This window comes from Elaeis guineensis, chromosome 1, assembly GCF_000442705.2.
Source record: "Elaeis guineensis isolate ETL-2024a chromosome 1, EG11, whole genome shotgun sequence".
Taxonomy (NCBI): Eukaryota; Viridiplantae; Streptophyta; class Magnoliopsida; order Arecales; family Arecaceae; genus Elaeis; species Elaeis guineensis.
Genome location: NC_025993.2, coordinates 112,148,226 through 112,175,271, shown reverse-complemented (window position 1 = coordinate 112,175,271; position 27,046 = coordinate 112,148,226). Strand labels below are relative to the sequence as shown.

The following is a 27,046-nucleotide window of genomic DNA, read 5'->3' as shown; positions in this document are numbered from 1 at the left end:
TTTTCTGGCACCTGATGCTTTGCTTGAGTCTACTTTCTTCTTTGATCAATCTTTTGTGTTGTCAATTGAGTGATCAAAGAGAATTCTCTGTAATACCTGGTTTCATCTCTCAAGTTACCAAGTCTCATGATTGATTTCTTTATTCTTTTTATCGCATACTGTGTTTATCTGGTTAAACCAATAATGAGAATTTATTTATCTTAATCATAATTGTCTCACTTTTTTATCATGCTTTTAATTCTTTCAAGAATTTTTGTTTTATGATTTTCTTTTCAAGAATCCAATTAAAAATTGCAGGTGCTATCTGTGGCTGTGTACAACCACTATAAAAGAATCTATCATGCATCTTTGCCGAAAGCGTATGTTTCAATATAACCTTTATATCTATTTCAGTTTTCTGCTATAATCCTTTGGCTTATGTTGATCTGTCTTGTTACGTATATTATTTCTTTAAGTTTAAGCATATCTAGATTGTTGCTTGCATTTATAGGCATCGAAAACTTGCTTGTTCTTGTGATGGTCTTCTGATGGCTTATGCTGAGCTGAATTTACTGAAAATACACAGATCTGGAGCTGATTCAGGGAATTTTGAGGCTGAAAATGATGATGATAATGTAGAGTTAGAGAAAAGCAATGTGCTCTTGATGGGCCCTACTGGCTCAGGTATAGTATCTGCCTTTTTATTTGTTACATTTTTATCATGTGATGGTTTTGCTGAACATGCTGGCACTTGTTATGTCCTATCTATCATCATGAGAACTAACAAGGAATCGTCTACTCGATCTTATTGATTGATGTTCTGACCTACATATAAATTGTTGTGTTCTCTGTAAGGACAGGAAAGACATTACTTGCAAAAACATTAGCTCGCTTTGTGAATGTACCAATTGTTATAGCAGATGCAACAACACTGACACAGGTAAGTGCACTAATGGTCTTCTAGTTCCCTACTATTTTGAAAATAAAAATTATATATTCTTTTCTGAGTATATCCTATGATCCTAGTATCTCTATGTTGTGTTTTCCTAGCCTACTTACTTTTTCTTACAGCACATATTTATGATTTTCATAGGATATTTTATCCTCTGATTGTTTTAAATTACCTTATAAATGGTTCCTCTATTTAAAACTCTCATATTTTGCATGAAGCTGGGAGAAAAATCAAGAAATTCTGTAAATGGAAAATTCTAGTTTTATCTTCGCCATGTAAATTTTCACGTGCTTGTGTTGGTATACTTTTGTGCTTTTATGCATGTATCTTGGTACATGCATCATAAGAAAATTCCATAAATGGAAAGAAAAATATAAATATCTGATGATATTTTTAGAAATTAGACTCACGGCCAGTTTATATGGTGGTATGAGTAATTCATCTTGATCTATGAGATCCTCATGGACTAGTTCTTTTAAAAGGAAGAGTGAAATTCTTGTGTCAAATCTGCCATCTGCTTTTTTTTTTTTTTAATTGCAATCATGGGCAATTGTCCATTACTTTTTGGTAAACAATTTACGTTCTAGCTTAAAATGTTTATTTTTTTTAAAAAAAATATGCTTTTGTGAGGATGCAATGAAAGCATAACAAAGAGAAAGATGCTTTCTGGTTAAGGTTTACTCTACATCTAAGTTGGATCATATTCTATATTTTGGCCTTAATGATTTTTTGGGAGGATACTTCAGCTTAGGTAGTCTTTGTGATTTTTTTTCTTTTTTTCTTTTTAACCTCAGTTGCACTAAGTATTACATGGATTAAATATTCCATGGAGGTATATATATATACATCAAGTAACCTCCATGACAGCTACAAAAGTTGGTGAGTTTTCAATAAAGTTTACTGCTCCCTTTGTGGAACATTTGAGAAGGTATTGTGGGCTCATGAATGTTTTTCAATAAGATATTAGGTGAGGAGTGTTCTGTAAGCTTAACGTAAACAGGGGTTTTGTCAGTGTTAGGTGCCTTTGGAAGCTGCAATCCAGATATTTTACTAGGTTTAGAGTCTTCAGAAATATATCAATGGTTGGTTGGATTCTTTTTCCCTCTATTCTTTGATCTTAGAGCCTGCCCAAACTAGGTGATTTACTTTTTACCCTGTTATCTCAGCATGTAGGGTGCTTATCCTGAAGGTGTTTGAATGTCAATTATGGAGCATCTGATTGTATGATGTTCTTTTTTTTTTTTTTTTTTTTTGTAGTGGGAGAAATCATTTCGGTTTTTATGAAGATTAAGCTCCATATGTGCTATGGAAGGTATTGTATTGATAAAGAACAATTTAATTTTCATTTATTTGATCAATTGATTGCAGAGCTTGTTAGCTAGTTTTGTGAAATATACCTTGCAGTAATCTCTTATTGTTTTTTGGGGGACATCAGTAGGCCCCTGGCATTGATACACGAAAGAGTGAAAACAAGTTAGTTAGGAACTTTGCTAGGTTTTCAAGGCAGGCATTCTCTACATACTAGGTCAGCAAGAGGCCCTGGTCATTGATAGGTTTTGTAAAGAAAATCAGCAAAACAAGCTATTTAGGGACAGAATCTTCTCCTTTGCTAGGTCTTAAAGGTGAGAAGACTTTTTTTTACATGCCTATGAAACTTATGCCTAAGCTAACCTGTTGACTGCTCTTGTATGGAGTTGGAGAAAAGACAAAGATTTTTCCCTCTTTTTCCTCTTTTATATTTTTGGGTGGGGTTGGAAAAATGAAGAAGAGGAAGGTGCCAATTGTAAACCATAATCTTAACCATCAAACCTTGTGCCAATAATTTTGTGTCCCTCTTATGAATCCTAAGTTACCAAATATTCCTATCTTTTTTACCTCTAGTGTTAGTTCAAGTCTTGTCATATCCATTTTCACAACTTCCATCCATGTTATTTGAGGTTTTCCCTTTCTCTTCGTAAGTCCTTCGGCAAAAGGTATAGTTAACAAAGATTAAGGAGTGGTGGTAATTGTAATTTATAAAACAAAATAATAAAGCATAAAAAAAAAAAGGTAAGTGAAGAGGAGAAACGCAAAAAAAAAAAAAAAAAGGAAAAAAAAAAAGAGGAATAGGAGAATTAAAAACACATTTTACTTGGCCCAAGCAGAAATTGTGCTTTTGTTTGCATTACTGCATGTGTCTTTATGCTGCATGTGAATTGTGAAATATTGTAAGTTATTAAGTAATAGGAATATGAAGATTCATACAATTTTAGCTGACTATTTGACCAATGCCGAGGTCTTTAACAGCTAAATAATTAAGGAATATAGCCGAGTAGCTGTGTAGCTGCTTATCGGATTACATGCTTTATTTGTACAAGAGATAACTAAGCAATTTCTACTTGGTAGATAATGATGTGACACACATTTCACTATTACACCACAGTTAACTTATCTGCATGTCTTTCTATTTGCTTTCTGCATTTCAGTACTGAAAACTGAATGGATAAATATTTGTACAGGCAGGCTATGTTGGAGAGGATGTTGAATCAATATTGTACAAGTTGCTTATGGTATCATTTTGGACTTTTCCTTGTTTAGATGTTTTATCATTGCTTGTTGGTTATCCCACCTTATTATCTTGGTGTCCATGATATTAAAGAGAATTGAATGCATAATATGATAACTGTAATCTTATTTGTCATTACATTCTATGGTAACTATAATCTGAACTGCCGAATTTATTTGTATTTCTTTGCAAGAATACTGTCATTTGTTTTTGACATTTAGCATGTATCATTCTATCAGAGATATCGAGAAATTCACACTATTCCATGAATGTATCAGGATTTTCCTGTTAATGGTTTCAAAAATATGTTTAGTTGTATGCCCTGCTTAAAAATAATCAATTGGTCAATTAATTATGCAATTAAAGTAATATAACATAATGAGGATACCCATTTAAGAAATGCAGTCATTAGGTCCTCAATAGGACATTTTCAGTTTCCTTCCTTTAAATGTTTTTTGGCTGTTTCTAATGTACCTTTCCTATGATACCTATGAACAGTACTAGGATGCTATTGAGCTTGCTGATGCAATTCAAATGCCTGCTCCAGTAATAGTTTGCTCAGCTAGTCCATTGGTGCTTTCAGTTATTACTTTGCGATGATTGAAGTTGTTTAATTATTTATATGCATAATGTGTCTTGAATTGCTGGGTTTTTTCGTCAATAAATTGGCTATATGAAGGCCATGCTGAAGGTTGCTGAAAGATACATGACATTACCAAGGATAATAATGATCCCAGTTGCATAAATATTCATGAAATAGTACTTGAAAAGTTTTGAATCTTTGTTATCTTACCTCTGTTTATAATCTAAGTATCTTGTCTTATAGAAGATGTTGGCATTTTGTCTTTAACTACTTGCTGTCTTTTGTTGTGTATTGCACCTTAAAACCTCTTCCCTTAGAATGTCCTAGTCTCCCTTTGTAAAACAAGTTGGTCCTGGTTATCTCATGGAATATATCTGTCAACACCAATCCTCTTTTTTCTCCCATTTTTTATTTAAGAAGTTACTCTCTCATTTCCTCTTTATTTCTCCTTATGAGTTCATTCATCTTAAAAATACCAACAAACTACATGTTGAGAAAGTGCTGTGGTAGGATTAAGAAAATTTTACAACTGGCTGTCAGTCTGATGTAAACTCTCTAAATTGGTGCCGATTTCTGAAACCTGTATGGCCTACTTGGCAAGTCACATAAGCATTTCTGTAATCATCCTTTAATGTTCTGTTGCAGTTGACCTTGGACTAAGGATATATTTTTCTCATGAATACATGTTTGATATCATAATTTCTACAATTAAATTGATACTTGCACAAAGTGGTGTGCTATTACATTCTTGCTAATTGTACCGAACTTTTTCTATGTATTCTGCAAATCTATAGACACTACTATGAAATGTGTAGAATAATGCATCAGTTACAAATATGGTAAGTGGTCTAATCACTTATTTCTAAAATTATCTTAATGCTTCCACATATCTGGCTTCAGATCTGGTGCTACCATGAATCCTAAAAGCTTCAAGAAAATGCTGAATCCTTATACTTCCGTGTCCCATATATTTTGCAAATGCACCTCAAACATTTTGACTTGCACCTTTTTTTTCTTTAAATGTGTTAGGTTGCTGAGTTCAACGTGCAAGCAGCTCAACAGGGAATAGTATACATTGATGAAGTTGATAAAATAACTAAGAAGGTATTCATGCTGAATCGCTGATTAACTTATTGATTAAAGATGGCTTCATTTGCATCTCATTGACAGGCATTATTAATGGTTGACTTTGCAGGCTGAGAGCCTAAATATTAGTAGAGATGTATCTGGTGAAGGTGTTCAGCAGGCATTATTGAAAATGCTAGAAGGAACTGTAAGTCATGTATCATGCCTTAGTATTACTACTTTTAGTTTCATATGTATTTATCACTAACTAGATTGTACATCATGTGAATGTGCGTGGCATTCGAGACCCTGGGCACCATCTTTAGGAGCTCTGCAGTATTCCACTTCCTATCCATAAGACATAAAGCAAAGCTCTAGCAAGCATCAGATAGCATAAGAACAAATAATTTTGTCTTTTCCGTATATGCATGATACCATCCCCATAATTTCCAAAAGAATAGAAGTGCATATTTCATATGTTTTGTGTGATATTGTAAAGTTATTATGAGTTCATCATAGGTCCATTTATCTATTGCCCTTTGATTGAATCATAGATCTATGAGCTTATTCATTTTATTTATAAACATTTAATGTAAGAGGAATGGCAAGCTGTCTTTCTTTTTTTTTTTTTCTTTTTCCTTTTGTCCCATTTGGTTCAACTGATTGTTGTACTTATACCAATGATCATAATTAACAAATGGTCTAAATATTTGGATTCAAATATTTGTGGATTAAATAGATATATTGTTAGCAGTTAATGAGAAATTGACAAAAATTTTAAGACACCATATATTGTTTAGATTGCTAGATCGATCAATATAAGTGCACAATTGGAATAATACTAATAGGCAGGTAACAGTTCAAAGCAAGGTTTGCAATCTTGGTATTGGACTGCACACCTTTACCATGTTAGCATGGTGTTGGTACATCTGGTACGGGTTGGCTTAGCTTATCAACATGCAGTATGCCCCCCTACCGAGTATCATTTCAGCATCGATGCAAGATGGTATGCATTTAAGAAGACTCTAAATGATGGTTAAGTGTATTTGATTAGTGGAAATATATTATAGATGATATGATTTTAGAAGAGGAGTGTTGGTAAATGATGAGGGTGAGCCTTGGTGCCAAGCATTCAAGTCTCGATGAGATGTTCTGCGAGACACCAAGACGGGATACCATCCCATGTGTTGGGAAGGACTGTCCCACTATCATCCTAGCATTTCTATCAGCACATTTTGGGACATCCTTTGTCCCAAGTGTCAGGGCGGGATGATAGCGCATCCCATTCCATTGGAAAATTGAAACAGCTCCATTCTAGGGGATTTAAAACCTTGCTTGGTGCAATGGTAAAGTTGCTCCACTACAATCTGGAGATTCAATGTTCCAAGCATGCAAACATCCTCTCTGCACATGGGGGTAGGGTTACGTGCATTTGACCCTCGCTTGACTCCACAATAGTGGGAGTCTCATGCAATAGGTTGTGCTTAATCTTGGTAACGAAAGTTATGATTAGATAACCTACTTTCCCTTGATGTAGCTCTACAGTCATAAGTGTGTGTGCTGATAAGTATCTTGGTTCTGAGGGAAAGACATGAAGCTTAGAAGCACCAATAAGTTCTATCCCTTTGTGCTGACTGATTTATGGTGGATGCTGCTGCACATATGATCTTGGATATCCATTTCTTCTGATGCCTGAGTTTTGTAAGATGATTCATTATTCCCTGAAAACATGCATCACGTGCCAGTCAACATGATTTTTTTCTTTTTTTTTTTTTGTTCTATAAATCATTAGAGATTTAAGTCCCTGCAGTTCCATAGCAGGGATGGGGAGTTGCACAGATGCTTCAGGTTGAATGAGAATGAGGAAATTTGTTATAATATATATTAGAAATGTCACTTTTCTGCAGATCGAAACTTCACATTTATGGAACTTCTGAGTTTTAAGAACCAAAATGCATCTATATACTGCATATACATAAATATTAAGCCGAATTTGGATAAAATAGGTTTTTTATCTGATAAAAATAAAACTTGTGCATTTTGAGATATGGATTCCAAAGCTGGCCTTTAAAAAAAAATGTCATAATCAATTTCACTTTAAGACTAAAATTAATTATGTCAGTGTGTTTCATAATACCTCATTTTCGCGCTTGTCCGAGTTTACGATAGCAATGATTATGAAAAGTAGGGCACGATTTGTAAGTAGTAGACTATTGATATGCAAGAAATACATGTGGCCCTAGAACAGGTGCTGCCCTTTGAAGCACTCAAAAATTTGCAACAAATTAGAGAGATATATGGATCTAAACTTTTCCAACAATCCCAGGATAGATGTCTTCATTCATCTGCTCTCAGCAATGAGAACTTATTACGTTCATGATTTGACACTATGTGCTTTTGATTCCATTGTCTGACTTGCGTTAAAAAATAATAATGCTATCTGTCTAGTGTTGATTCTTGGCAGAGATATCCTCAAACTGTTTTTGCCACATGATAATTGGTGGATGAATCCTTTGTCCTTTATCAGTTAAACTATCGATCAAAAACTTGGTTTGGCTCTGCTGTGGTCCGAAAATGTTCTTCCAGATGCCTGATATCTAGCAGATCACATAATTATTATTTCAGCTTCCTTATGATATCTGATTTGATTAACATGTTTCATGAATCGTTGGTCCTTGAACTTGAGCAGAACTTTTCTAAAGACAGCTTGAGACTTACAATATTGCTAATATGTTGAATAAATTTGTGGAATCCTTCTTTTGCATTAGTGTTTTCATTATGCTGTAAATCAATGTTTTTTTTTAATCTAATCATTATGGAGGTTTGATGGCCCGAGGTGAATTATGTGGTACTCTTGTTTTGGTTTCTAATAAGAACTGAAATTCAAATATCTTTTTGTGCAGATAGTCAACGTTCCAGAGAAGGGAGCTCGGAAGCACCCTCGTGGTGACAATATACAGGTATTGCAGGCATGATATTTCTTTAGAATCTAAAAGTTTTTACTGTCCCAACTTTTTTTTATTTCTTAATGTTGAACTATTATTTCTGCATGTTTTTGCCACTTAAAGTCAAGGCATTTCTGGTTTTGGTCCGGTCATGTCTAAAGCAATGTGCTTGTCTTGCTGCATCTTTTAGATTTTGATTATGTATGCTTGTGATGTTGTATGATCTCAAAAGTGTAATGAGTAACCCATCAGAGTTTATCAACTTAAGAGTTTCATAGTTACAGAGTAACCATGGCCTGTGAAACTTTTCTTTTTCACTTTTGTCCAACATGCGGTGTTTGAGGCCCTTGCACTGCTAGACTAGTCTAGTCAGAAAGTTTGATGCTGCTGGAGTTAAACTCATCCTAGTTCCCTCTACCTTGATGCCTAATGTATATTAAAAAAGTAGATGGGCCATGCAAAATTGTTTCATACACTAGGACACAAGTCATAGCACAGACATATTTCCATTTCATTCTATTAATCTAGTGTCATGATATCTATATATGATCTGGAAATTTGGGGCAGAAAAAGGAAACTGCACCTGGGAAGTCTTGATATAGACCATGAAATAAAATAATACCGCTGTTTCGAGATTCCTTATGGCCAAAGAAGGCGCTATTTTAGAATTTCCTCTTCATGGATCTCTTAATGGTCTCCTATTAACATCTCCTATATGTTCATTCATCTGGTTGAATTGCATATAAATCATCCATAAAGATTAAAACAAATTGAATAAATAAACTCATTACTGTAAACATATTTCGAAATATAAAACCTTTTCAAGTATTTTTGTTGCAAATTTGAAACACGTGTAAACTTTGTCGTTGGGGAATAAATATACTGTTGTTTCCTTGCTACTTGATTGTGGACATGTATTATGTTTTACACGCAGCATTGGTGAAAGGAATATTCATTGTTCAGGCTGACTGTTCTAGAAGGTTCACTGTACTCTTCCAACTAATTAGAATAAATCATTACTTTGTGAAAATTTGCAACATAGCAACCATCATAGACATAATTGACTGATAAATAATTAGGGTAAAAATTTCACTTAATTTTCTGCTGCAGCATGCTTGTTCATTTAATAAATAGTTAAGAAATAGACCGGGCTGTCACCGTTTGCATCCTTTTCTAGTATAAGTTTTTTTTGGGTATTCTGTAGGTCCACATTGACATTTACCTTCTGTTTGCTACTCCATGTAAGTTTGAATTAGTAGATAATAGAAAGTTACTTCTTAACAGAACTTTTTATAGTGATAATAGTTTTAGCAATTTTATTTCTTTTATCGTAGTTTCACACTAGTTTGATATGCAGATAGACACAAAAGATATTCTATTTATATGTGGTGGTGCCTTTATTGATTTGGAAAAGACAATTTCTGAAAGGTAATAATGTCAAATATTTCTAACAATCTTCCTCAAGTATTTATTGCTGAACATGCTGCTTGTGGGGGGCCTGACTTTTTGGTCTGGAACAGACGACAAGATTCTTCTATGGGTTTTGGAGCGCCAGTACGTGCAAACATGAGAACTGGTGGGTTAACAAATGCTGTAGTGACATCATCCTTGTTGGAATCAGTAAGCATCAAAAAACTAAAAGGACATGACTGGAAAACCATTGATGTCCTTTGTATCATTGACAACATAATAAATTTACCTTGCACAGGGACATGGACTTCTTTCCTTACAAATGTCACAATTAACATGATATGCACGTGATTTTCACAGGTTGAAAGTAGTGATCTTATAGCATATGGACTCATTCCAGAATTTATTGGACGCTTTCCAGTCTTGGTTAGTTTGTCAGCACTGAGTGAGGACCAACTTGTTCGGGTAGTAGCCAGTCTGGATTTGCTCTCTTTTGTTCTTTCAAGAGATTTGTTTCAATCTTCTCAACTATGTATCATGTTAATTCAGTAATTTGCTGACTTAATATTTATCCCTTGATCTGGTGGGTGGGTCAAGTTTGTTTGGCTGTTGCATTAACAGTTGGTTGGGTGAAACTATAGTACCTGTCTTTTTATTTACAGAATTTATTTTGATTCTGGGGAGGCTCAATTTAACTTGAATTTTAAAATTATTTAGCTCAAACTTTTAAGCTTGAATGTCTTTGAATGTAACAATCATGTTACTTGGTCAGCTCTTCTTTTAAATTAGTGGTCGAGTTTTCTAAAATTGGCTAACTTCAGGTCTTGATGGAGCCAAAGAATGCTGTTGGTAAACAATTCAAGAAATTATTTAGCATGAACAGTGTGAGTGTCCCTGTTCTACTGATTATTTTGTGCCTTTATTTGACAAAAACTGTTTGTTTCTGTGACTTTATGTGAGTGCCTCTTCCAGGTTAAGCTGCATTTTACAGACACTGCACTAAGGCTGATTGCTAAAAAAGCATTGGCCAAGAATACTGGTGCGCGAGGTTTAAGAGCAATATTGGAAAATATTCTTATAGATGCCATGTATGAGGTATGTTTTTTGACTTTTGGCAAATTTTCCTGTCCTTTGCTTATTTATAATCAACTTAAACAAAATGATCCAGCAAATAGCGAAGGGATTGAGCACTGTACAATGTATTCCAGTATCTGACTTTGTAGGATATCACTTCACAGGATTAACACATGTTAGCTATTTCCCTTTTAGTTATGAATTTTTAATGACTTTAAATTCTTGGTTCACTTGGTTTCAGATTCCAGATCTAAAGACAGGTGATGAGCGAATAGATGCGGTAGTGGTGGATGAAGAAGCTGTCGGCTCTGTTGACCGACCAGGTTGTGGAGCTAAAATTCTTCGTGGGGATGGAGCTTTGGAACACTACCTTAAAGAAAACAAGATAAAGGATCGAACGGTATGTACATGTTACTCCATGAATCTTAAATTCTGTTTTTCTGCAAAACATAGAGGTTGATACAGCATAGCTGGAACAAAATGAATACAGAAAAGGGTTTTGACATCTTCTAAGCCACAACATATGCTCTGGATTCCCGTCAAATTTCTGTACTCCAAACATTGCATATCTGAAGCTTTTACTTAACAGAAGCTGCACCATTTCTACCACACATTTTTCGATAAGATTCTACCACACTATTTCCTTGGGTGAATCTGAACTTCTAGTTGAATTGTCAACCAGCTGTTACACTTTTACATTAATTGCCGTCTGGCACAAATGAAGGCCTAAGATTTACCAATTTCTGGGTGGGTACCCATAAAACGCTTAAGTGCAGACGTTTCACATCTGGCCGTTATCTGTGTGTAACAGCTGATCCAATCCCGCATGTTAATCACTTGTCTGTTGGGGAACAATAAAAAACAAAGAATTTGAATGCTTAAATGCACAAGTCTAATTGATGAACTCTGCAGGCAATGACTGATGGGTCAGGAGGTGAATTGGAAGGAGAATCTGAACTCTCGTCTAGAGCCATGAGCATGTAATATCTAGCAGACTGTGTATTGTAAAATCTCCATTTATATCGATGTAATTATCATCCTTGTATATGAAGTTTACTCTTTAATTAGTGATATTTCATGCTAATTTAAGCATCAGTACATTGTCCAAGTCATCATTTTTTTGGAATCTCTATTCTTTGTTGTCAAACTAGAGATCATAAGACAATGTAGGTGAAGTTAGTTATGTGATCTGGTTCTTGGAAATGTTTCATTCTGTGATCTGGCGTCATAGAGGAGCATGTTATCCTCAAATTTTTTCAGTAACCAGGTGTCTTTTGATTTTTGGCATACGATAACTCTGGTTTTCTAGTTCTCTGTGGACATGGATGTGAGATATTTCTGTTATAATTCATTTGTGATTTGCCCATCAATGAAACCAGGATTGCAGTCGTGTGTTTGCCCATCAATGAAACCAGGATTGCAGTCGTGTGTTTGCATACATTAAAGAAATCTGTAATTAAAAACTTTTTTCTTTTGGCTGAGAGGTTAGAAGTGGTGATATTCCATTCCGCTTTCACAAGCAATGACATTTCGCAAATTTTGTGGCACAAGATGTGCAATGAGTTTCAAAATGTCACGATCAGAAGGAACACCCCGAAGCAGTTCCAGCAAGGATGTGAATGCAATGAAATTAAGACTTGCGTTGAATTGTCTTTCATGGTATTAAAATAATGGGAAAGCCACATACATTTCTCTCTCCAAGCTTGTTTACCCAAGATTCTAGCTTCCATCCACATTTAGCTGGATAAACTGCAATTGAAGTATCTGAACCTAGGCCAGGTACCAAGCATGTATGCCAGGGCAGCAAGCTAATGAATGCATTTGTCCTGTGAAAGCCTATTCATAATTCAATAATGGCCATGGCTGCAAAATGAACAATCATCCTGCCTCATACCGCCTTCAGAATAAAGTCACTGGCACGTACAGCTGACAGAAGCAGAACAAAGGATAAGGTGGACAACCTCATGACAGAGAACTAGTCTCTTTAACACCATCACTGCACTGGTATATGTATATATATACATACATGTTCACTATTAATTATATCAGTTAACAGGGTCTGCAAACCATACGCATCTCAAAAACATTGAGATACCCATCCCAGTTTATATACAGATCAATCTGGGTCCACAAAAAAGGCTGCTAGCTTATCATTCCAAGTTTTTTATTCAAAATCGTAGTGCTTATCCACAGCCACCGAGACATCCCAGGTACACTTCATGCCTTTGGGAAACTCCACCAGATCGCCCGCCCCAATCTCCACGAACTCATCACCATGCCCATCAGGGTATACTCTCACCTTTCCTTCCAGTAGATAGCACGTCTCCTTTGAAGTGTATGTCCATGGGAATTTACTAGGATCACATCCCCACCTACATTCATAAAGGACGCAAAAATGTAACATAGGCAAGCTATCAGTCATATGGCATCATAAAGACATGTAGGCAGGTATCAAGCAACCTCATCTTTCTAATCAAGCACATATTGGACAATTTACTGCATACATTTTAGCATAAATATGCATGAGGGCTGGATCCCACATCGAGTAGATCTTGAATATTTATATAGAGTTAAGAAATCCAGATAACATCTTTCGATGAATTTTTTTAATGAAATCCTACATCTACTACTATATATGCATACATATGCAAATTTTTATCCTAAGTATCCATGCATCGGCCAACATACATACACATGGAGGTGATAAATGACCCCTTCTCTGCCAGATTAAAGAGCAGAAGGGCCAACAACCAATCCTACAATGCACCGATGTAAGGCTTAATTCCTACATGACATATATCATATATGTTATTAAAGGTGGAGCAAGGTTTTCAACCTGTGTCCACAGCCTACAGGGCATGCAAAGCTATGCTTGGTTTGTAGATTCGATCCAAGGTGAATTTATACAGACCTAGAATCCAAAGATATGCTTGATTTATACACTCAATCTAAGATGAAATGTAGGCTCAATACATACCTAAAGATGCTTTATATATGTGTGCCCAAAATAAAACATGTTTGTGTCACATTATTTGCACCGTGTCGCTAGATTTGTTGTACCATTCTATACCATTATGTATGGATCATATCATACAATATTGGTATACCATATCGGTATACACATAATATTCTATATCAATTCTACACTATTATATCGAATCATGTATCGATACTATAATAGAATTTTACTTGTATAGGATCCAGACGGCAAATCCTGCTCTATTATTTGGTATGTTTTCTATTAAGTTGAGGCTACTAAAAACCTATCAATCTACGGAGGTGTCAAAGAGGGCTTAGAAATTGAAAGTAGAGATAGATGGGCTTTACTTTGATTGATCATTTGGTGTGGAATTTTTTTTTTTTTTTTCATTTTTCAAATTTAAAAGTGCCCCTAATAAAATTTTCACAATAATGAACACTAAAAATGAACGGTAAAAAAAAATACCCCCAGGAATGAGAGAGAGAGAGAGAGAGAGAGGAAAAGAAGGGTTTTTTTTTTAATGATTACTTGGGCCATCGGCGGACGCCGAGCTCGGCGAGCTTGGACTCGGGAGGATTCCTCTCGACCTTGATCCCCAGCTTCTCCGTCTCCATCGTCTCGGCCCTGATCCTTAAAACCGATGCCCTCCTCTTGTGTGCTCGCGCTGGGATTTGAAGGGAAGAAGGAGAAGAAGAAGGGAAGGAGGCTCCGAAGAGAAGTGAGCAAGAATTCGGAGTCCGATTGGTTATCATAGTGCTCGCCGTCGGCACTTCGGTGGGAACTTTCCAGGAGGGTGGAACAAAATCTCTCCTCCTTTATGTCTTTCTTTCTTTAATACAATTGAGCTTGCTCCAGTTTTGTTCATATTTACTCGTCTCTATTTCTGGACCATTTATTTCTTATCCTAAGTGAAATATCTGTATCATGTCGATCCAATATCTGACCCACAGCTTTGAGAAAACTAGCCGCGAAGCTTAAAAAGAAAATATTTTCATGAAAAATTTAGATTTTGTTCATCAAATTATATTTCTGATGTTCCAACAACAACAACAACAAAAAAAAAAAAAAAAAAGTTTTGCTGAAGAGGCAATTACATGGAGATTTTATATGACAATCGGAACACAGGACATCAGCTATTCAATGCTTTGATAATATTCCAAGAACGTTGGATTGATCTCCTTTGACGATGTCAACCATTGGATGGTGCCTCATGCAAATGTCTAGCAGTCCGAACTCCTCCATCCCTCCATCTGCATGGATCTCGAAGTAGCTATTGCACGGTTCAACGGTGGATTTGCATAAAAGAGGATAAACTGAGCACTTCGAGAACAGTCTAAATGAAGATGTCAATGATAAAATATCTATATAATAAATACCAACGACAGGGAATCCATGTAGTTTGGGACTTGGGTTGCATCTTTTGTACAAAAGAATGATTAACGTTCTTTCGTATGAAATCATTGTTGGGTGCATTTATCATTCATCTGTTGACACATTTCTGAAAGCAGTCAGCTGATGATCTAACGGTATTTTTGTGCAGAGGAAGGTTAATCATTCTTTGGCACAAAAGACACAACCCCATTTCGTGCCAGTTTGTGACTTAAAAAGATTAACGGGGGCATTTTTTTTCCAACTATATGGGGGTGAAGTAGTAGGCGTTACTTCGATAAACCGGACAACATTTTGGCTTTTTTTTTTTTTTGGGTGAGAACAACATTGTGGCAATTGGTTAAGCTTTCAGGCGGTTTCTGGCCTGGAAAAATGTCTAGCTTCCTGGCATGCGGCCATGCGGTTTCGCCTGTCACCTTTCACTCTACCCAAACCGAAGGAGTACGTTGTGGCCAACATTTTTCCATGTCAGCCCCATCATCTGCCACGTCATCACGACGAACCCAACCAAACCCTCACAATAGATTACGCAGCTGAAATCCCGACCAATCATAGCCTTGGAATCTAACTCCCGAGTGGCCCCACCACATCCACCATTCCAACCATTTAAGTCTCTCTCGCCGCCCTCTCCTTTCCGCCACACACTGCATCCTCCTCAACGGCCATTAGTCCACCGTCTCCTTCCGGCCGGAATTCTGCAGCCAAGAGACCATGGCATCCATTGCAGCAGCCACCGCTCCGGCCTCCTTTGGAGTGTCCGAGATGCTTGGTACACCACTGAACTCAAAGGCCGCTGCTCGCACGGCGCCGGTGCCATCGAGCGCTGGGTCTTCTAAGATTGTTTCGCTCTTCTCCAACAAGAAGGCTGCTGCTCCTCCGAAGACAAAGCCTGCCGCTGTCTCTCCGGCCAACGAGGAGCTTGCCAAGTGGTATGGTGAGTGACTCTCAACTTTCCTTCTCTTATGATTGGTTCTAAGTCCAGTTTTTGTTTGAAATCATAATCTTCTTTAGCTGTTTGGTGAAATTATACTTTGAAACATTGAATTAGTGACTTGGTATGGTGCATGCCGTAATGGGTGGCAGGTCCTGACAGAAGAATTTTCTTGCCGGAAGGCTTGTTGGACCGCTCAGATGTTCCAGAGTACCTCACTGGAGAAGTACCCGGAGAGTAAGTCATGGTCAAACCACTACTTTGATTGCCTAAGTTTTGGCTCACAACTTAATTCATCACATTTCGATTAAGAATCTTTTGGTTTCTCAATGAATTGAACATTATTGGAGCCTTATCAATGATGTAAAGATTCCTGTTATAGATTGGAAGTTTGCTCTGTTACGGACATTTGATTTCCATACCTGACTCGCATCTGTTACTATTTGTCAATGTTTATTTGTAAACAGTTTTAAGTTCCTCTTTCTCTCTCCCTCTATCTATCTATCTAACAAAAAAAAACTTAAAACTATTGCTAGGATATCAGTGTAATATGGCTGAAACTGTAGATTAGGATCCTAATGCTATAATGGTCAAGGTATTTTTTGTACCTGCTATTAATGGACAGATGGGGGTCTGCTAGATATTTCATCTCCATTTGGTGGATTTACAATCGTAACTATTTGACATCAGCGCTCTCAAACAGGGAAAAAAAATAAAAAAATAAAAATAAAGGAAAGAAGCAAGAAAAGGCAAGGTCAATGCACCTACTATGCTACGTGTTTAGAATGTGATGCTTTTTAAATGTACACTGCATACAAGAAATTTGATTTTCTCAAGTCATGAATAATCTAATATTGATAAGGTGAAATTGCGCTTTGGATGAAGAAATATAAGTGAAAAACAAAATGATGATCAGTCTCTAGCAAACAATGCTAGAGCCAGTGGAAGATGGAGATTACTATTTCTTCTTAGATGTTTATAAAGCTATGGATTATTCCCTTCCAATAACAAAATACTTCTAAAACTTGAAACCAAAACAACAAATCTTATAATGACTTTCACCTGATCCACAAGAAAAAAGAAGAAGAAGAAGAAGAAGAAGAAGAAATGCTTTCTAGTTGAATGAATAAAGTGAGATGTCATAAATTCTCTCATATATCTAACAATTGTTGATGTCTTGCCAAAAAAAATGTTACTTGTAGTTGTTTTTGTCATGATGTTCTGTATATAACCAGAGCTTATTGATAAAAAAGTTCTATATACGAATTCTTTTGAAAATATGGAAAGCTTTTGTTTTCTATGTGCCATAAGAATATACATGATTTTAGTAGCAGAAAATTTCGGTTTAAGGTGGCACATCTGCTTCCAAATCTGCTTAGAAAACTCCTTGGTTCACCTGCTTCGTAAGTATTTCTTATTAAAATCTTTTAGAAAACCTACTTACCCATCTCCACACCTGATCCACATCCAGTTGCAAGGTGTAGGATCATTGCTTTTGTACATTTTAGCGCTCTAAATTAGTTGAGTTACTAAGCTCTTTGAGGAAAATAGTTGGATGTAGGATTTATATACTTTCAGTTTTTTTTTTTTTTTTTTGGTTTTTTGTTTGGAAGGTTATATAATTTCAGAAATCAAGATAGTCGAAGCAATACTTTACATGTGCCTTTGTTAGAATTGAGTAATGTTTTCAAGTATCAAAGTAAAGGGCTGTTAACATATACTATATAAAATATATGTGAGAGAACCTGGGATGTTCTGCCTCATTATTTGAAGAGTCATGAAGTTTAGTGCTGAAAACTACTCACTGAAGCTTTTCATGTGGAAACTATAAATCATATGGTAACGGATTTTGTGCCATTTTATCCTTGCAGTTATGGCTACGATCCTTTTGGGCTCAGCAAGAAACCAGAAAATTTCAGCAAGTAGGTGAACTATCTTGCAAATTATCTATTTTCCAGTATTTTTTTCACAGAGGCAGTATGTAGGCATTTCCTTCCTTCTGACATCCCCACAATTTAGCTTTCTTTCTTTCAACAACTCATTTAGTAGAGAAGTAGCAAAATTCTCCAACTCTCTTGAGGCATCTAGGCATTTTGGTTTTATCTTGTAGCATTTGGGCAATTTGGCTTTCCTTTGATTAGGGCTAGCCTTTGCAAGACTCAAGTGGAGTGCCTAAACTTGGTCATACACCATCTTTCTGCTTGTACACTTAAAACTTCATACTAATTTGCAGATACCAAGCTTATGAGCTTATTCATGCGAGGTGGGCCATGCTCGGTGCTGCAGGCTTCATTATCCCTGAGGCTTTCAACAAATTTGGTGCTAATTGTGGCCCTGAGGCTGTTTGGTTCAAGGTACACAAGCTATCATATTGATTTCAAGCAATCCGAATTTGTATCGAGAGATTACTCTTTTTTCTTTGAGATACTAGATTCCTCTATCTTTGGTTTTGGAAAATACATAATATGGCTAACATTCCCTCAATCTTTATGAGCAGAGAGCTGCAAGTTCGTTTATAGTGCACATCTGAACTTCTTTTTTTTTTTTTTTTTGATTCTTTGTCATGATTCACTTGCTTAAGTCATATATTTGTATGGTCATCACTGTCCAGCTAATATTTGTATCTTTTGAGTAAATTGGGTTGGTGTTCACTGGTCTGCAGACTGGTGCTCTTCTCCTAGATGGAAACACATTAAATTACTTTGGAAAGAACATTCCAATCAATCTTGTTGTTGCTGTCATTGCTGAGATTGTCCTTGTTGGTGGTGCTGAATATTACCGAATCATCAATGGACTGGTAAGAGAAATTTTATCCTTTCGTGAAATTTTTTTTTATTACTCTCTGACCAAATATTTTACGGCAATTGCTAGCTTTACTTACATGTAGTAAGTTACCAACACATCTATCACATTATAGCTATTAACACAAGCACCACCACATCTAATAGCAGAGTAAGCACTCTTTACCATGAGGCTCCTCTTCTAGCTGCTGTGTCCACTGGTAGTAACATTAGTAAGACCATGTAATGGCACTAACAATGATTTGGGACCTCTAAATTTGTTTTGTTAGTTATCAGAATACTTCAAGGAGACCAAACCAATCATTTTTTTTTTGGGTTGTTCTGTAGAATTTGGAAGACAAGCTCCATCCAGGAGGTCCATTTGATCCTTTGGGGTTAGCTAATGATCCTGACCAAGCAGCATTGCTTAAAGTGAAGGAGATCAAGAACGGGCGGCTGGCCATGTTCGCAATGCTTGGTTTCTTCCTCCAGGCCTATGTGACTGGTGAAGGCCCTGTGGAGAATCTCGCCAAACACTTGAGTGATCCATTTGGAAACAATTTGCTTACTGTTATCGCAGGGTCAGCTGAAAGAGCTCCAACCCTCTAAGTTTTTCGTTGCATCCTTGCCACTTTCGAATTCCATGCTAAGTTTATGAGATCATTCAGGGCTCTGTAAAATGTCGGTGTACTATGCTTGTCTTTTTCTGAGACTTTTGCAAGCAATTGAGATTGATATCTCATTCTGACTGACCAAGCTCTTGGAGGAGCTGTGATTGATTTTGTGACTGTTCTTTCTAAAATAATCAGGTAGATTACCTTCAAAACTGTGGCCAGTATGGCCAGTCCATTAATTTGAAAGCTGTTGGAATCCATACACCTCATAATTTAAATTTTTGAGAAATAGAAATCACACTTTTAGATGAATTCATGTGCTTCGAGAAAGTCGGAATTGGGAGAGGAACAGCCCTAGCTAATCTCACCTACATTGGAGATACCTCATGTATAGGGCAATTAGATGCCCCAGTGTGCCCATTTTGTGTCAAACAAGTGCTTGGAGAAGTGCAAATATACTAGTTTCTGTTGTTTACCTATGAAAAACATTGCAAATGGATTGATACAAGCATAGAGATGAAGTACACACTCTAAAAAATATATCACCAAAAGAATTATCCTCTCCTCCTACTCCCTCTAAAGAAATCTGCCAAGCCAGTGGCCCCTCAAACAATGGACTACTAATTTCCTGAATGTAGCAGCAAGAAATTTCATAAACAGAAAGATGACCTATATAAATTAAATTCAAGTGTTCATACATATCATGTGTATTTAGTTACAATGGTCTGCAAAGAAGAAAGATGGACAAGAATTATAATGCACTACAATCCTTTTTTAAGGAGGGGATTGTGGTTGGTTTAGCATGGTGAAGCACTATAATATTATTTTTCCCTTGACCTTGCCATGATTGACTTCCCAAAAGATATTATATAGTCCTCTCATTCTTTCTCAGCAAAGGCCAGGCTAAGAGAAACTTGCAAATTAAGAAAATGATGACAATGTATGATCACTTTCCACCCTCGGTGCTCAACGTTGTTATTCAGCAAGTTATCAAGTGGTAACCTGGTGACATAAAATTTGTGCTAAGCTCCATGTTACATGGCACATATTTCGATATATTTTTTTTGTTCCTTGAGAACAATGGCAAGCATGCCACTATCTAATAACAGTGAGCATACCATTATGCTTGACAGGAATTGGAAAGTGAGATGGCTATCAAATCCCCATCCTGCCTATTCTCGCATGTCTCTTGTTTACTAAAGTAGAAGAAAGGGCCAAACCCCAAAAAGAAATCAAATTCTGGGGAAGGAACAGAGACTAATATCAGCTACTTGAAGATAAAACAATTTAGGAGTTGGTGAGGTGTCAATTCCAAATCCCCACCAATCTAATCCCTGAAGCATTCACATTTATTGGAACTAAGAACTCCAGCTCAGTGGCCTTAGAATGTCAGAAATAACCCCATGAAGCTGCATGAAGTGACTCTGGTGACTGTGAGAATCACCTAAGAATCACTGATTCGTTGCTGTAAATATAAATTTCCACACCCAATCATTTGGTCCACATGGTTTTCGCTCGACCTTTCATCGATCTGCATCGACCCCCGAATCATAACCAATATATAATCACACATGCGCGAGCATGCACACGCTAGCTTAATGAAAAATGGACGTCATGGAATGGATGGAAGAGTGCATCCCAATCAAGCAGGCTGTACGTGCTCCATAAATTTCCCAGAAGTCCACTGCACATGCTCTACCCCAAGGTATGGCAGCTTCGTCTCGAACAATTTCCACTCTAATCTAAAAGACTGAAACTCCATCCAATATTTATAAGAAGATGGGCTCTAATTCAAAGAAGACAAGATCCATACCATATGATAAGAGCTTCTTCCCCATCTTTCATTAGGATAGCACTAATTATTCTTAGGCGAATTTCTTTGTTATTCTAATAATTGGACGTCTTCAACCAGATGGCTGGCTGAGATTAATAGTCCACATTTATATTCTTTTCATAAAATACAAGCCAGATATATTGGTGATAACCTGGTTCTCCCAACTCCTATCTGTATACCAGTTAAGTGTGATATATAGCAGCTAAGAGTAGTCTGTAGTGAGAGGAAGTGGTGCAGAAATTACCAAACAGCTATACACACTGCAAATTAAGGATATCAATAGGCAAACTGGTTGGCCTCAAGACAAAGCTAAAGTGATGTTGGAGGGAAACCTTGCCACATGTGGTTACTTGCTAATAGTTATCAAATGAAGCCTCACCAAAGTTGCAAAGGGCCGGGGGTTCTTTAGATGTCCTTGCATATCATACAAGGTATCCCAGGATAAGCCTACAAGGGTCGACTATCATTTTCTAGTTGGATTATAGTTTCCTAATCTCATACCTTTTGCTGCTTCTGTTGCAGGCCAAATTGCCATGCACAAAAAACTGTAGGATTCATGCATGGCCCAATGATCACCTTCCAATTCACTGTCTGCACTTCATATATATCTGGGCTTGTGCAGCATAATTGTTGTTCTTCAAGTGGAAAAAAATTGGACAGATTAGAAGTCTGAAAATCTGCTGCATATTGCGCCTGGACCTACCATGATTCCATTATATATTCAGCATATCTAAACCACACACATTAAGAAGTGACTCGAATCATAAGGATGGTGGGACCTCCAGTCTCATATGCCATGCTATAATTTTTGTATTTACATCATTTAGCACTACTACAAACATAATTTGAAATTTGATGCTTGACATGCTATCCTTGTGAAGCATTCCTGCAGAATATGAGACTAATTCTGTCCGATTCCGGTTCATATTTGAGTTCATGTGAGTCCAAACTCAAGGGTGGTTTATTGAACATGACAGGTTTAGATTTGGTGAGTGTCCAAACTCAACATAACATTAGCTCCTTTAACAATTTAGTGATATGGTAATGATATATCGTAGAGGCAATGATGATCATCATTTATAGCAATCCAGGATCTAATCATAGCAGAAACAATGATGATGATCGATCATGGAATTTATATTTTCATTCGTCAAATTTTGATGACGGAGACAATGTTTGGGAGCATGCCTTTGGGAATGCTATAGGAGTTCACATATTATGGATTTGCATAAAATTTATGGACAAAATGAGAACTACCAGAAGTGGAGAAATCCACATACGGCATACATGATGGTTATGAGATAGCATAACCTTCTATCGGTTTGGTTCAACAAATCTAAATTAAGAAGCTTTGTTCCACTGGCCTGCCGTGTGTGACAAGAAAATTGGTACTTTACACCGTAATCTCACTGTCTGCAATCTCACAATCTCGCTGCATATTGCCCTGACCTATAAGTGATACACATTCAGTGAATCATGCCCCATGTCCTTGCACCTCGTGGCATGCAAGTGGTGTATAGCTTTTTTTTTTTTTTCCCTTTGTAATGGCCTTTTTTTCCAATGCCATGGTTGGGATATCGTTATTTCATTCATATACAATTAGTAGTCCAACTATTCTCAGTTCCCAAGACAATCACGTAACCCCTTTATTCTTCTTTTCAACGTTCCTAACTTCCAATGCTAAACTCTAGGGATAAGAGCTCTGAAGTCTAAACTATGCTTGCGTTGGGAACAATCAATGCCATCATGGAATTACTATTCTATTCCTCGGGATCGTTAACGGATTAGAATAAAAGCAGCTAGTAGAATAACACTAAATTCTCCCAAGTCTTATTCACTTGTCTTCTACGATACCAGCTCTATCCCAACCCAGCGGCGTGGCTATCGGCGTCAACTTTTTGACATCCATGACATATACAACTGCACTGGCGCCACCCACGTCCAAAACTCTGTTCTAAGGTTAATTTCCATCAAAAAAAGAAAACTTTGTTCTAAGGTTTCTTGGGTTTGGCCGGAAAATGGCCTCATCAAACTCCGGAGTTCCACCGGGGTTCCGGTTCCACCCGACCGAGGAGGAGCTCCTCCTCTACTATCTAAAGAAGAAGGTTTCATTTGAGAAGTTCGATTTGGAGGTGATTAGGGAGATTGATTTCAATAAGATAGAGCCATGGGATTTGCAAGGTAATATTGGAAGTCTAATTATCTATAAAGTGGGCTTTATTTAAGCATTATATGTAGTAATCAATGAATCATGACATAGGAGCTCATCTACTTAATGGTTTTTGGTAATTGAAGCTTGTTAACTGCAGCGGCGAAATGATGTAAAAGTTTGTTTTCTTTGGAAGAGAAGATGATGTAAACTTTTAGCCATTGAATATCTATTTGCTTCCCAAATAATAGTTTAAATTGCATCATATAATATCTTTTACTATGAAGCATGTATTGATTCAAATATTTCAGGTATTTTGTTTGTATAGTGTAAATTTAAAAGACATATGTCAAGACAAAGTATTTAGAGGAAAACGATTTTCCCATGTTTAAGTTGAAGCATGCTGAAAGAGATATACTTGAGACATGCACCTGGGTGTCACACCTTCCATAGCAAGGGTCTAATTTGATAAGAGAACTCCCGATCGAGTATTAAATGTTACTAGCTAAAAGAGATCATCAAAATTGTTTTCAACAAACGCAATCTGTGACATGCATGCTCTTAATTTCTTTGCTTCAGAGAGATGCAGAATTGGATGCGCAGCCCAGAATGAATGGTACTTCTTCAGCCACAAAGGTCGCAAGTACCCCACCGGCTCGAGGACCAACCGCGCCACCAACGCTGGCTTCTGGAAGGCCACCGGCCGGGACAAGTCCATCAGGAGCACCTACAACAGGATCGGCATGCGCAAGACCCTCGTCTTCTATCATGGCCGCGCCCCCCATGGCCAGAAGACTGACTGGATCATGCATGAGTACCGCCTCGAAGAAGACCTCTCCGGCGACGCCGCAGATGGCAGCGGTGCCGTAAGCCCCCCCTCCTTCGTTCTTCTTACTATTGTTATTGAATGCTAATTATAGAGCACGGATGTGTGTGCAGCACCGTAGAGTGCGGTGCGACTATAGATGGTCGTGGATGGCCATCAAATAATAATTCCATTAGCATGAGTCATGCCACTATTTGGTCTGATCTGATTCAACCTGAGATTAGGACTAGCAATTTGTATTTACATATCATAAATGGATTGTATTGATCTGAAAGTATAACATAAATTAGCTCCATTCGAATACGAGCTGTTCAATTGAACGAGTCGATCTATAGAATATGAACATGACATAAACATATACGGATTGACACGATATGATCCATCTGACACGATTAATAATCATGTTGATGGATCAAACAGATACACGATCCGTCTAATGATCCATTTAACTATTTGATTTATTTATAAAATTTAACTCAAATAATAAAAATTTAGTCAAAAAATTAAAATAAAAAAAATAATTTAGTTACTTGCTATGCTAATTCACAGCTCTGAATTCCATTGTTGTTTGTTTTAAGTTAGGATTATAATTTTTTAATTTTCCTCATTTGTGCTCAAGTAATCTTAAAATAAACATGTTAAACATGTTTAAACATGTCGTATAACCTGTTAACATGTTTTAACCCATTTAGTTAAATGGATCAAAATGGGTTACATAGATCAACCCACTTAAGATACGAATTTATTATGTCATAAACAGGTCAATCCGTTTATGACCCGAACCCATTTACTCCAAATCCGAACCCACCTAAGTACGTGTTGTGTCGTGTCCGTATCAACCGGTCATGTTGAAAATTGTCAGTTCTACTCGAGATGGATGTGGAGCGATATGGATATAAAATTTTTATTTACGAATTGGATATAAATATTGGTCGATCTAATCAATATCCAATTCATTGCCATCCTTATGCAACTATAAATGGCTATCAAACAAGGAGTTTACGGGAGTGTTTGGTATGGGGTGATTCACTCAAGATCAAGAGTGATGTGAGTGAAGATGATAAGATCATCAAATTTGGTTGCACCATAGTAATCTTATGTGGCAGTGATTTCAAATTACCCCCAACCTTCTATCTTCGAGGTCGGAAATCCAAAATCACCCCCCCGGACAGTGATCTTAGGCTAAAATATAAAGATAAAAATACTCCTTTGTCTGACAAAATATTTGATATATCAATATGTTATTAATATATTATATCAATATTATGTATATGATATTATATTATATTTGATATTATATATTATATTTATAATATATATTATATTATAATATATTACTAATCATATTATTGTCATATTGTGATTCAATGATAATTTTAAATTAGAATAAAAATATCTTATTATACTTTATATTTCTATAATAAAAATATTTAATATATTACTTCTATTTATCTTATTTTTCTAATCAAAATAAATATTCATATTAATAAATAATATATTATAAGTATAAATAAAAATATTAATTTCATAATAATAATTAATATATTTTTATAGGATTAATAATTTATAGGATTAATAAATATATTTTTATAAAATCTATTAATTACTAATATATTAATAAATATAATAATATTTTATTTATAATATATTATATATGATTAATAAATATAGTTTTATGAAATATATTATGGATAGTTTTGATATTATATAATCAGTAATCTTAAATTTCTATATAATACCAAATATGTTATTCATAGATATACGAGGATCTAGCCATTTTCTATCAAATACAGTAATTTTAGATCATTAACGATCAGTTTAGGATTCGAATTATTGATGATCTTAGATCACCATAATGGTTCTATTGGGGTCATCAAATGCTATCTAAGGGTACATATTGATAGAATCATACAGGGTGCCCGTTGTTTGACGGTTATTCATCTTCTGATGGCAGTCATCCATGGCTGCTGCACCATATTCACTGTAGATAATCTTGGTTGCTAATTATATTTGTGATTCTCTTGCAACAGGAGGGTGGATGGGTGGTGTGCCGGGTGTTCAAGAAGAAGTATTTCTTAAAGGCTGGAAGCGAAGGCGGACCAAGCCAAGGCTCGGAGAACAACCACATGAATACCACGGCCAGCCATGACCAACCTCGGCCACTAAGCTCTCAATACATCCATCCACTCCCAGTCTACTACTCTCCTCAGTTGCCCCTGCAGTCCTACTCTCATGGCCAGGTGCAGGACCTGCTAAGCAACCACAGGCCAACGGCCGGCTACGACTTCTCCGTGCTCCCCGGCGCCGACTCCTCGGCGATGGTGAAGGGGGCTTACGAAGGCGAGCTGGAGGGGATCAGGGAGCAGAGCCTGAACGACTGGACGGTGCTCGACGGCATTGATAGGAGGTTCGGAAGCGCTGGAGGGGCCGCGGTGCAGCAGATGAATCAGATTTCCGGCCAACGAGGTGGTGAGATGGATTTGTGGGGATATGGCAAGTAGGATGGGTGGTTTGGGCTGGATTTATCGACTGGCAGCGCCCATGTGTATTTCAAGATTCTTAAATACAATGAGAACTTTTAACATCCACTCATCCCTTTGATCGGATTTTGAGAGCATGCAGTTTATTTCCAATATTTACAAGGAGAATCATGCCAAAAATTTAAAAATATTTTTTTGACACATATACCCTTCTATATACACACATACACACACATACACGCATAATTTTACAAAATTATTATTTACATATATATCATTATAAATATTTTTTTTATATGCTTATATATCAAAAATATTTCGATTATTTTAATTTTAAATCAATTTATATAATATCAATTTTAGAAAAATATTTATATAAATTATAATATTTAGAAAGATATGTGTATAAAAAGTCTTTTATCTTTTTAGGAGTTTTGGATATTTTTATATTTATATTGTATACACTTATATTATTCTTGCACATAATTATGTTTTCGCCACTAAAAATTA

General features: G+C 36.4%; 4 protein-coding genes across 9 annotated transcripts; 3 read left to right on the top strand and 1 right to left on the bottom strand.

Moving 5' to 3' along the window:
• Window positions 1-201: 201 nt before the first annotated feature.
• On the top strand, window positions 202-11,648 carry LOC140858680 (CLP protease regulatory subunit CLPX1, mitochondrial-like). 6 transcript variants are annotated; one of them, XM_073259999.1, is made up of 15 exons: window positions 341-359; window positions 566-663; window positions 835-919; window positions 2,189-2,243; window positions 3,430-3,480; window positions 5,089-5,163; window positions 5,255-5,332; window positions 8,028-8,084; window positions 9,427-9,497; window positions 9,590-9,689; window positions 9,840-9,944; window positions 10,301-10,363; window positions 10,452-10,574; window positions 10,795-10,953; window positions 11,466-11,648. In XM_073259999.1, the coding sequence occupies exons 5-15, from the start codon at window positions 3,478-3,480 to the stop codon at window positions 11,535-11,537; spliced, it is 906 nt and encodes a 301-aa protein (XP_073116100.1). In that variant the 5' UTR covers window positions 341-359; window positions 566-663; window positions 835-919; window positions 2,189-2,243; window positions 3,430-3,477; the 3' UTR covers window positions 11,538-11,648. The 6 variants fall into 6 exon arrangements, with proteins under 6 accessions (XP_073116090.1, XP_073116094.1, XP_073116100.1 ...); XM_073259989.1 differs by lacking the exon at window positions 2,189-2,243 and having other exon boundaries at window positions 202-359; window positions 840-919; XM_073260001.1 differs by lacking the exon at window positions 2,189-2,243.
• Window positions 11,649-12,518: 870 nt separating this feature from the next.
• Window positions 12,519-14,364, bottom strand: LOC105038566 (uncharacterized). Its single transcript, XM_073259987.1, has 2 exons — window positions 14,062-14,364; window positions 12,519-12,925 (listed from the first exon to the last, which is right to left on the bottom strand). The coding sequence occupies exons 1-2, from the start codon at window positions 14,283-14,285 to the stop codon at window positions 12,718-12,720; spliced, it is 432 nt and encodes a 143-aa protein (XP_073116088.1). The 5' UTR covers window positions 14,286-14,364; the 3' UTR covers window positions 12,519-12,717.
• A 1,190-nt stretch (window positions 14,365-15,554) lies between these two features.
• Window positions 15,555-19,385, top strand: LOC105036918 (chlorophyll a-b binding protein CP26, chloroplastic). The gene is made up of 6 exons (XM_073259983.1): window positions 15,555-15,856; window positions 16,006-16,090; window positions 17,725-17,775; window positions 18,087-18,207; window positions 18,516-18,650; window positions 18,982-19,385. The coding sequence occupies exons 1-6, from the start codon at window positions 15,634-15,636 to the stop codon at window positions 19,240-19,242; spliced, it is 876 nt and encodes a 291-aa protein (XP_073116084.1). The 5' UTR covers window positions 15,555-15,633; the 3' UTR covers window positions 19,243-19,385.
• A 3,572-nt stretch (window positions 19,386-22,957) lies between these two features.
• LOC140858658 (protein BEARSKIN2-like) lies at window positions 22,958-26,627 on the top strand. The gene is made up of 3 exons (XM_073259968.1): window positions 22,958-23,262; window positions 23,810-24,096; window positions 26,087-26,627. The coding sequence occupies exons 1-3, from the start codon at window positions 23,100-23,102 to the stop codon at window positions 26,555-26,557; spliced, it is 921 nt and encodes a 306-aa protein (XP_073116069.1). The 5' UTR covers window positions 22,958-23,099; the 3' UTR covers window positions 26,558-26,627.
• The last annotated feature ends 419 nt before the right edge of the window (window positions 26,628-27,046 follow it).

Bases quoted from the DNA above. Each gene is read 5' to 3' on its own strand.
- LOC105036918 (XM_073259983.1), top strand. From the start codon at position 15,634: ATGGCATCCATTGCAGCAGCCACCGCTCCGGCCTCCTTTGGAGTGTCC. The intron at 15,857-16,005 runs GTGAGTGACTCT...AATGGGTGGCAG, and splicing joins GGAGCTTGCCAAGTGGTATG to GTCCTGACAGAAGAATTTTC. The intron at 16,091-17,724 runs GTAAGTCATGGT...TTATCCTTGCAG, and splicing joins ACTGGAGAAGTACCCGGAGA to TTATGGCTACGATCCTTTTG.
- LOC140858680 (XM_073259989.1), top strand. The intron at 5,333-8,027 runs GTAAGTCATGTA...CTTTTTGTGCAG, and splicing joins TGAAAATGCTAGAAGGAACT to ATAGTCAACGTTCCAGAGAA. The intron at 9,498-9,589 runs GTAATAATGTCA...GGTCTGGAACAG, and splicing joins GAAAAGACAATTTCTGAAAG to ACGACAAGATTCTTCTATGG.
- LOC105038566 (XM_073259987.1), bottom strand. From the start codon at position 14,285: ATGATAACCAATCGGACTCCGAATTCTTGCTCACTTCTCTTCGGAGCC. The intron at 12,926-14,061 runs GTAATCATTAAA...TTATGAATGTAG, and splicing joins GGCGTCCGCCGATGGCCCAA to GTGGGGATGTGATCCTAGTA.
- LOC140858658 (XM_073259968.1), top strand. From the start codon at position 23,100: ATGGCCTCATCAAACTCCGGAGTTCCACCGGGGTTCCGGTTCCACCCG. The intron at 23,263-23,809 runs GTAATATTGGAA...TCTTTGCTTCAG, and splicing joins AGAGCCATGGGATTTGCAAG to AGAGATGCAGAATTGGATGC. The intron at 24,097-26,086 runs GTAAGCCCCCCC...CTCTTGCAACAG, and splicing joins CCGCAGATGGCAGCGGTGCC to GAGGGTGGATGGGTGGTGTG.